The sequence below is a fragment of the Sciurus vulgaris genome, assembly GCF_902686455.1.
Source record: "Sciurus vulgaris genome assembly, chromosome: 14".
NCBI lineage: Eukaryota > Metazoa > Chordata > Mammalia > Rodentia > Sciuridae > Sciurus > Sciurus vulgaris.
The window spans coordinates 8,093,996-8,105,058 of record NC_136475.1 but is presented as its reverse complement, the minus strand read 5'-3'; the positions used below and the strand labels follow the sequence as shown (position 1 = coordinate 8,105,058).

The window sequence follows — 11,063 nt, the reverse complement described above, 5'->3', positions numbered from 1 at the left end:
AAGAGGAAAATTCATTGCATGGAGCTCATTCCAGAAAAGAATGAAAAGTCAACAACTAAATGACCTAACATTACAGCACAAAGCCCTAGAAAAAGAAGAACAGAATGACAGCAAAAGTAGTAGAAGACAGGAAATAATTAAAATCAGAGCTGAAATCAATGAAATTGAAACAAAAGAAACTATTCAAAAAATTGACATAACAAAAAGTTGGTTCTTTGAGAAAGTAAACAAAATAGACAAACCCTTAGCCACACTAACAAAGAGGAGGAGAGAGAAGACTCAAATTACTAAAATACATGATGCAGACGACAGATACCACTGAGACACAGAACATAATGAGAAGCTACTTTGAGAATCTGTATTCCAACAAAATAGAAAGTACCGAAGACACTGACAAATTTCTGGAGACATATGCTCCTCCCAAACTGAACCAGGAGGACGTACACGATTTAAACAGATCAATATCAAGCAATGAAACAGAAGAAGCCATTAAAAATCTACCATCCAAGAAAAGCCCAGGACCAGACGGATTCTCAGCTGAGTTCCACAAGACCTTCAAAGAAGAACTCATTCCAATACTTCTCAAAGTATTCCAGGAAATAGAAAAGGAGGGTACCCTACCCAACTCATTCTATGAGGCTAATATCACCCTCATATCCAAACCAGGAAAAGACATATCAAGGAAAGAAAATTTTAGATCAATATCCTTGATGAATATAAATGCTAAGATCCTTAACAAAATATTGGCAAACTGTATCCAAAAACATATTAAGAAAATTGTGCACCACGATCAAGTGGGGTTCATCCCTGGAATGCAAGGATGGTTTAACATCCGTAAATCAATAAACGTAATCCATCATGTCAATAGACTTAAGGATAAGAATCATATGGTTATTTCAATTGACGCAGAAAAAGCGTTCGACAAAATACAACACCCCTTTCATGCTCAAAACACTAGAAAAAATAGGGATAGTAGGAACATACCTGAACATTGTAAAGGCTATTTATGCTAAACCCATGGCCAACATCATTCTTAATGGAGAAAAACTGAAACCATTCCCTTTAAAAATGGGAACAAGACAGGGATGTCCCCTTTCACCACTTCTATTCAACATTGTCCTCGAAACTCTAGCCAGAGCAATTAGGCAGACTAAAGAAATTAAAGGGATACGAATAGGAAAAGAGGAACTTAAGCTGTCACTATTTGCGGATGACGTGATTCTATGTTTAGAGGATCCGAAAACCTCCTCCAGAAAACTTCTAGACCTCATCAATGAATTCACCAAAATACCAGGCTATAAAATCAACACGCATAAATCTACAGCATTTTTATATGCAAGCGACGAAACAGCTGAAAGGGAAATGAGGAAAACAACTCCATTTGCAAGAGCCTCAAAAAAAATAAAATACTTGGGCATCCATCTAACCAAAGAGATAAAGATCTCTATGATGAAAACTACAAAACATTGAAGAAAGAAATTGAGGAAGACCTTAGAAGATGGAAAGATCGGGCGCTGCGAGCGGGGCGCGCTCGGTCTGCCGGCGCCGGGCGATGGCGCAGGGCTGGGCGGGCTTCTCCGAGGAGGAGCTGAGGAGGCTGAAGCAGAACAAAGGTAACTGGAATTAAAATGTGTGCTACCACACCCTGCATAGTGCTTCTGTCTTTGAAAAGATCCATTTGAACCACCACGCCGTCTCCCTGGGAAGGAAACTCGACAATAACTTCAGGAGAAAAAGCCCTTCTAGAGCAGAGCCAGAAACTTGGACTTCAAGATGGACCAGGCTCATCACCTCCGGAGCAGCTACTTTCTGCTCCAAAACAGAGACTTATCACTCAAGAACCACATTCTCCCCCCCTACTCTTCCTAGTCCTCTTACAGTCCCCTCTCCTGCTGGTGATGGAAAACCACAGGGTATTAAAAGTCAGGGAAGGGAAGCAGGACTTGAGAATTCCCATGCTGGTCACAGGAAAGTCGAGCTCCTACCGCCAAAGCCAGATTGCAAATTGGAGAAAAAGAAAGTGGAATTGCAAGGAAAATCTCGCTGGGAAGTCCTCCAACAGGAACAGCGACTAATGGAAGAAAAAAATAAACGTAAGAAAGCTCTTTTGGCTAAAGCAATTGCAGAAAGATCTAAAAGAACTCAGGCAGAGACCATGAAATTAAAGCGGATCCAGAAGGAGTTGCAGGCTTTAGATGACATGGTATCTGCTGACATTGGAATCCTCAGGAACCGGATCGATCAGGCCAGCCTGGACTGTTCATATGCACAGAAGCGATTTGACAGGGCCGAAGCTGAGTACATTACAGCAAAGCTAGATCTGCAGCGGAAGACTGAGATAAAGGAGCAACTCACTGAGCACCTTTGCACAATCATACAGCAGAACGAGCTTCGGAAAGCCAAGAAGTTGGAGGAGCTGATGAAGCAGCTGGATGTGCAAGCTGATGAGGAGACCTTGGAACTCGAGGTAGAGGTGGAAAGACTGCTTCGTGAACAGGAAGCAGAAGCAGGGAAGCATGAGGCCCTTGGAGAGAGGCCACGTCAGTCTGCTGAGGAGAGTGCCAAAGAGGACAAAAAGCCACAGGAGCAGTCTGCTTCCCTGGAGGTAGACAAACAGCGTGAAAGTTCTAGCAGCTTCCCCCATGTGAGTCCAGACTGCCCAAACCAAGGGGTCAATGATGTGCCAGCTGCTCTGGCCACATGAAGGGCCAGTGTTCTTTTTAGCTAATATGACATTCAGTGAGGTATATTCTCTGCAATAGATTATGCCCTGGTCTCTTAAAAGGGCCTCTTTAAAACTTAATTTTTGAATCTGTGATTAATTTTAGTAGGGTAACATGTTTGGCCATTGCAGAGTCCCAAATGATGATCGTCTTATAGCAGGGGCATATTTCACCCCGATTTCAACCAGTTGTTCCTTTAACCCTTACTACTGGGTTAAATAAGTGTCTTAAAGGATGAAGAGCATGAGACCCTTGACTCAAGCCCCAGCACCACAAAAAGAAGAAAAGGGTAGAAGAAAAAATACATGGTTAGAGTAATTTTAGACCAAGTAAATACAGAAAGTAAATTAAAAATGACACTTATTACCTAATGACACTCATTTAACTTCTCCTGGGAGAAGTGTTGAAAATGGAATGTAATCAATTAAAGACACAAAAATTAATGCGTAAAGAGTGGAAGATCAGGTCTTCCTGATCTTACTAGAGTTGTAAAATTCAACTTGGAAATAGTAGTTTATATACCAAACTACATAGTATGTGCTATAGTATAGTGCATGCTATGAAGAGTAGTTTTATATAAAGAACAAAACCACTTCAGGCAACATTACTTTTGTCTTTAATTGGCCTTTAAATGGTTTTAGTTTACCATCTGAATTTTTGTTAGTTGATACACACACATATATGTATATAAAAGTCCTATGTATGTGTAACTTTACTTTTAATGTATTCTCTTTTTAAATAACAAATTGATCAGGTTAATTTAGACAGTGAAAACATTTCTAACATAAGGCTGAAAATAATATGGAAGATCTTACTGCTATTTTTGATTTTTCAAAAAATTGATGTATTTTCTTTCTAATGTTACTTGTAAATGTATGTTTTGTATGTTGAATATAAATTATCTGGCATAAAGCATTTTATTACTTTAATACTTTGTTAATTACCTGTTGCTAATACTTGACCACTACATTGTGCTATATGTGAAGATGTATATAAATATTGTAGCTTTGTCATGAAATCTGAGTATTACATTAAATTATGATCTATTTATCAGAAATTCCCCAAAATAAAAATAATTTCATCTTAAGTTTTTAGAACAGGAACGACTATAAAAAGATAAGAAAGAATATGTTATCTATAATAGTTTCTTGGAAAGTTGGAACATACTATTTTTAAGTGGGTTTGGTTGAGGGTATTATCTTTTGGTAGTTTGGGTGATATTTGTACTTGCATGTAATTTAGTTAATAGTATAATTTTCATTACTGACCTCTCTCAACAGAAGCATTTATATAGGACCTATGTTTTTATTTATGGATATCATACATAAAAACTGAAAGCTTCATTGCCCAAGACAGTCTTATTTTTTTAAGGAGTAAATCAGTCTGATGTATTTATAGTATGACTTTTCATTTACCCTAAAAACACGAGTTTCAAAAGATGACTGTTGGGGCGGGGTGTGTCAGTGATGCATTTGGGATCTCCTAGTAGATACAGTCATCCACTTTTGTATGAGAATTTATTAACAAATAAAGTTCTGTAATATTGTTTAAAAAAAAAAAAAGAAGATGGAAAGATCTCCCATGTTCTTGGATAGGCAGAATTAATATTGTCAAAATGACCATACTACCAAAAGTGCTATACAGATTCAGTGCAATTCCAATTAAAATCCCAATGACGTACCTCACAGAAATAGAGCAAGCAATCATGAAATTCATCTGGAAGAATAAGAAACCCAGAATAGCTAAAGCAATCCTTAGCAGGAAGAATGAAACAGGGGGTATCACAATACCAGAACTTCAACTATATTACAAAGCAATAGTAACAAAAACAGCATGGTATTGGCACCAAAATAGACAGATAGATCAATGGTACAGAATAGAAGACACGGACACAAACCCAAATAAATACAATTTTCTCATACTAGACAAAGGTGCCAAAAATATGCAATGGAGAAAAGATAGCCTCTTCAACAAATGGTGCTGGGAAAACTGGAAATCCATATGCAACAGAATGAAACTAAACCCCTATCTCTCACCCTGCACAAAACTCAACTCACAATGGATCAAGGACCTTGAAATCAGACCAGAGACCCTGCATCTTATAGAAGAAAAAGTAGGTCCAAATCTTCACCTTGTTGGCTTAGGATCAGACTTCCTTAACAGGACTCCCATAGCACAAGAAATAAAAGCAAGAATCAATAACTGGGATAGATTCAAACTAAATAGCTTTCTCTTAGCAAAGGAAACTATCAGCAATGCAAAGAGAGAGCCTACAGAGTGGGAGAAAATCTTTGCCACTCATACTTCAGATAGAGCACTAATCTCCAGAATATATAAAGAACTCAAAAAACTCTACACCAAGAATACAAATAATCCAATCAACAAATGGACTAAGGAAATGAACAGACACTTCACAGAAGAAGATCTACAAGGAATCAACAAACATATTAAAAAATGTTCACCATCTTTAGTAATAAGAGAAATGCAAATCAAAACTACACTAAGATTCCATCTCACCCCAATTAGAATGGTGATTATCAAGAATACAAGCAACAACAGGTGTTGGAGAGGATGTGGGGAAAAAGGTACACTCATACATTGCTGGTGGGACTGCAAATTAGTGCAGCCACTCTGGAAAGCAGTGTGGAGATTCCTTAGAAAACTTGGAATGGACCTACCATTTGACCCAGCTATCCCACTCCTCGGCCTATACCCAAAGGACTTAAAATCAGCATACTACAGAGATATAGCCACATCATTGTTCATAGCGGCTCAATTCACAATAGCCAGACTATGGAACCAACCTAGATGCCCTTCAATTGATGAATGGATAAAGAAACTGTGGTATGGTATATATATATATATATATATATATATATATATATATATATATATATACAATGGAATATTACTCAGCCATAAAGAATAATAAAATTTTGGCATTTGCAGGCAAATGGATGAAATTGGAGAATATCATGCTAAGTGAGATAAGCCAATCTAAAATATCCAAAAGACGAATGATCTCACTGATAAGTGGATGATGACACGTAATGGGGGGTGGGAGGGGGGCAAGAATGGAGGAAGGAGGGACTGTATAGAGAGAAAAGAGAGGTGGTAGGGGTGGGGGGGAAGGGGAAAAATAACGGAATGAATCAAACATCATTACTCTATGTAAATATATGAATATGCAAATGGTATGCTGTTACTCCATGTACAAACAGAAACAACATGTATCCCATTTGTTTACAATAAAAAATAAGTAAATAAATAAAAAAAGAAGCTAGATTAACAATCAAATTATTTTCAAATTATGCAGTAGGAAGAAAAAAATAAAGAGTAGGAGCAGAAATGTGTGAAATTGAAAAGAAATAATACAGCTAAAACTTGTTAAAAATCTCACAAGTCTCATCAAGAAAAAAAGCAAGAAAAAAATCAATGGATGCTAAAAATGTATTAAGGTAATCTTACAATTGTATAATTAGCATTATACAGCTTACATAACTTAGTCTATTTTGGAGGATAGAAACCCCTGGTAGTTTATGCAATCCACGTGAGTGATATGTTTTTTTCCCATCCATTTATCTTCAGTGTGTGGATGTTTTTGCCTATGAGGTGAGTCTCTTGGAGACAGCATATTGTTGGGTCTTATTTTTTAATCCAATCTACCAGCTCTGTCTTTTTATGGATGAGTTGAGGCCATTAGTGGTCAAGGTTATTATTGAGATATGAAATGTGTTCCCAGTCATTTTGGTTGATTTCTAGTTTTTAATTTGAATGAGTTTCTCTTTGATTGACTATTCCTTTAATGTAGTTCCTCCCTTGGCTGGTTTTCACTTTTTTTTTTTTTTTAATTTCATCTTCACGGAATATTTTGTTGAGAATATTCTGAAGTGCAGGCTTTCTGGTTGCAAATTCTTTTAATTTTTGTTTATCATGGAAGACTTTCATTTCATCTTGAAATCTGAAGCTTAATTTTGCTAGATATTGGATTCTTGGTTGGTATTTTTTTTTTTTTCAGAGACAAGCTCAAATCTTCTAAGTCCGTCTAACACTTTCTTCAGGAGATATGATCTCCTTTGCAAGCTGTCTCCCTTGTGGCAATGACCCAATAAACCTAACATGGTTCCTAGTGTCTTTGATAGACAAGAGTTTCAGAACCTAGTCTGACTTTGTTTTATATGCACATGAGTCACTGGGGGTACCTCCATCCCACCCCACTCCATCCCCAACCAGGTCCGTTTGTACCAATTAATGCAACTGTACAATACTGACTTGTTTTTATTATCATCACATGAATAGCTCTTGTACTGAATGTATTATTCATTTTTCCCTTTGTTTCACTTGAAATGTCTAAAATAGAATGTGGTAGAGGAGGAGGGTTCCCTTTCAAAATAACAATTGTGATAAATTTTTTAAAACTCTAGATAAGTAGAGCTTTGTTTAAACTTTTAAATTTATGAGTTCAGTCAGCTGCCTACAAGAATGGAATGAATATAATCTTGTCTACAAATACAAGAGGTCAGGGATGAGTTCTTATAAATAATGCTTTATTCCCAAGGTAACTTTGGTATGTGTTGGTTTAAATACCATTCTTGATGCTTTTTAGGGTTTTCTGTGAGCTCCTAATGAGCTAGCCATTTTGGTGTAGTCCATTTTTATTGAGCCCCATCAGTCTGAGTCCTGCAAAACTAGGGTGGGGAAAATGGTCCTCTCAAATGGTTCCTTTCCAGTGAGTTGACAATTATTACCATTCTTTCGGAAAGTACTATCAACGTCTATCAACAACAAGCAAGCAACAACTAGCCTACCCATCCTGCTCCCACATATTTCCACATTTATATAAAAGAGATAGAGATAAGAAAGGGTGTTATTCTTAGTTTTGTAAATAGTTGGTTTACTTGGAAGAGGACAGAGGTGTGTAAAGAAGGATGTAGAAATAAGGGAGGGAAAGTGGAAATTTTCAACACTTATAAAACTTTCTGAGTAAATGCAGCATTAAAAAGAAGCCAGAAGAAGAGCAAAGAAAGTAGGGGTGGGTCGGAGAAGACAGTGGCAATAGAGTTCCCAAAGCAAGTAAGAGAAGATCCCAGCTTGGCTTTGGCAGCAGGGATCACAGAATAACTACTTGAACTACCTCAGCACCAGCACCTCCTCGGGAAGAATTGGAGACGAGACAACCAGAACCCACTCACTGTATCCATTATGCTCAACTGCCCTGAGGTTTGCAGAGCAGCCCAAATAATAAAGAAAACTCATACATGGTGGGGTATTTCTCTAGTTTCATCACCCTTCCTTGAATGTTTCCCTCTTCGTAAATACAGCTGGGAACCCTAAACTAGGAGAGTGGCTGTTATGGAAGAGACTCTTATCCTCTGCCTCCCCACACACCTCTATGTCTGGACCTGTTGCTGTCCCCCACATCTCTGCCTTTACTTAATTCAGGAAATACATGGTGCGAACTGAGCTGGAGGAGAGGATCCAAGTCAAAGAGCTTGCCAGAGCTGAGACTATGAAATGAGGGATAAAGCTTCAATTGTGCAAGATGGGAGGGAAACAGGGACCAGAAAAGAGGCAAAACCTGGCCTGAAGCATCTGGGGAGCAAGATGAGAAGGTTCCGCTGAGCCCCATCGACAGAACAGGGCTCACAGCTCAGTGGTGCCCTGGCCAGACGGGATGTGTTAGGTCGGCATGAAGACCAACAGCTCACATGGAGAAACAGTATTTTCAATGTGATCTGGGTGATCCCTGCACATGACTTCCCAAGTGTTTCTGCTCTCAGAGTGAATTAGCCTTGTTGCTTATCTGAACTGGAGCCACTGGTACGATATGCAGAGTCAAGTTACTTTTCTCCCAATGGCACAAAATTCAGAACTGGACTCCTACTTTGGTCTTCATTTGATGTGAAGCACAGGCATGGAGCCCTGTTTTACTCTTAGAAGACTACCTTTCTGAGCCCAGAATCCTACCCTAGTCTTTGATTTGGAGTTCTGGTCCCTGCAGAGAGCTTGCAGCTGCCACACTTTCCAGATACCCTTCTCTGGATTCCTCATGCTGGGCCCTGATGCACGTTTGGATGGGGAGCAACCTACTCCTTGGTCATCTTCAACTTCACTCCTTTAGTTTCTGATGACTTGTTTGGAGATTGCTGTCAACTTCGGACACATATGTGCAATCTGTTAGTCTGAGCTTCTGACATTAGTCCCAGGAGTGGGGTTTTTCTAGGGAGTGGATTTGTTGAAAGATTCATCTTTCCCAATTCAATTTCCCTGTTGAAAATCAGTTAACCACAATATGTGGACTTATTTCTAGACTCTCATTCTACTGATCTCCATGTCTATCTTTATGCCAATACCACACTGTTTTGATTACTGTAGCTTTGGAGTAGATTTTGAGATCAGGTTGTAAGTCTTCCAACTTTGTTCTTTGGCTATTTTGGTTCTCTTCCAATACCACATGAATTTTGAATCAGCTTGTCCATTTCTCCAACAAACAAACAGTCACTGTTTTGATAGTGACTTCATTGAACATATACATCAATTTGAGGAATATTCCCATCTTAACAATACTAAGTCTCCAAACAAGATCATGGGCTATCTTTATATTTAGGTCTTTAATTTTTTTCAACAATATTTTGTAGTTTTCAGTAAGTAAGTCTTGTTCCTTAGTTAAATTTTATTTCTAAGTATATTCTTTTTGGTGCTATTGTAAACAGAATTGCATTCTTAATTTCATTCTGGATTGGTCATTGCTAGTGTGTAGAAATATGATTGATTTTTATATATTGATCATGTAACCTACAACTTGACTGAATTATTGACTCTTAATAGTTTTGAGGTTGACTCTTCAATATTTCCTATATGTAAAGTCATGTCATCTAAAAATACTGAGTTTCACTTCTTCCTTTCCAGGTTGGGTGCCTTTCATTTCTTTTTCTTGCCTAATTGCTCTGAGTAGAAATTCCAGACAGTTTTAAATAGAGAGTAGACTCCTTGTCTTGTTCCTAATTTTAGGAGAAAGGCGTTCAGTCTTTCACTATTAAATGTCATGATAGCTGTTTATTACAGATACCCCTTTATCAGGTTGAGAAACTCTCCTAGTTTTTCGAGTATTTTTAAATTTTTATCATGAAAGCGAAGGGCTTTTGTCAAGTTGTTTCTGTATGGATTGAGATGACATGCATATCTTCTGCATTCTATTAAAGTGATGTATTACATTAACAAGTTGTTTGCCATTCAATCACCCTTGCATTCATGGGATAAATTTCACTTGGTTTTGGTGTATAGTCTTTTTACTATGTTGCTAAATTCAGTTTTCTGGTATTTTGTTCAAGATGTTTGTCTGTATATTCCTAAGAGCTCTTGATTGATAGTTTAATTTTTGATTTGTTTGTGTGGCTTTGTATAAGGGTAATACTGGCATCATAAAATGAGTTGGGAAGTACTCTCTTCTAAATGTTGGAGAGAGTTTAAGGATTGATATTAATTCTTCTTTAAATGTTTGGTAGAATTCTACTGTGAATCAATCTGGTCTTGGGTGCTTCTTCATTGGAAGGTTTTAAACAATTGATTGAATCCTTTTACTTTTAAGTTTATTCTGGGATCCAAGATGGCGGTCTAGAGGGAGGCTGCGTTCCTTGTTGCTCCGTAACTCCGGTTTCAAGCAGAGGATATCTGTTTCTCGGTGAGGCAGTTTTTGGCTGCTTATCGATCCCCTGGTGTTTACCCCATTTGTCTGCTGTGATCACCTGCAGTCTGCCAGCATATCGACGCCTTTTTTGAGTGCAGATTGCTCACTGTCAGGCATCTATCATCTGCCATTTGCCTGCCTCTCGCCTGTCCATCGCCTGCCTTACCCCTATCCATCACCCATCACTCCCGATTGTCAGACAACAGTCAGCAAACTGATTGCCGACCGCCAGTGGAGCACCAGCTGCCTGCTGTTGCCTGGAAGTTCACTGTTATAGTACCTGCAGGTTTCATTACACGTGGCTGCCGCCATTTTGAGACAACCGCCAGGCCCCGTAGGACCCCGGCCGGATTGACTGAACCCCGTCTCCAGGATCCCTCAGCTAGACCGATCACTCCCTGCCTCTGGGGTCCTCACATCAACTAACTGCTCCCTGCCACCAGGACCCCCAGACCAACTGACTGCACCCTATCACTGGGACCCAGACTGACTGATTGCACCTGGCCTACAGGATCCTGCAACCACACCAAACACACCCGACCTCCAGGATCCCTGACTGAACAACTGCATCCTGCCTCCAGGACCTCCAGCTGACCATGGCCACACCCTGAGCTGCAGCTCCCCATTTGCCAACACATTTGGAAGCCAGAGCG

At 38.9% G+C, this 11,063-nt stretch overlaps 1 protein-coding gene across 1 annotated transcript; it reads left to right on the top strand.

Annotated features, from left to right (window-relative positions):
- Window positions 1-1,774: 1,774 nt before the first annotated feature.
- On the top strand, window positions 1,775-4,113 carry LOC306644110 (RAB6-interacting golgin-like). Its single transcript, XM_079110686.1, has one exon. It carries the CDS (start codon window positions 2,075-2,077, stop codon window positions 2,702-2,704), a length of 630 nt encoding a protein of 209 aa, XP_078966812.1. The 5' UTR covers window positions 1,775-2,074; the 3' UTR covers window positions 2,705-4,113.
- The last annotated feature ends 6,950 nt before the right edge of the window (window positions 4,114-11,063 follow it).

What these genes read in the sequence shown, in the direction of transcription:
- LOC306644110 (XM_079110686.1), top strand. Translation starts at nt 2,075, where the DNA reads ATGGAAGAAAAAAATAAACGTAAGAAAGCTCTTTTGGCTAAAGCAATT.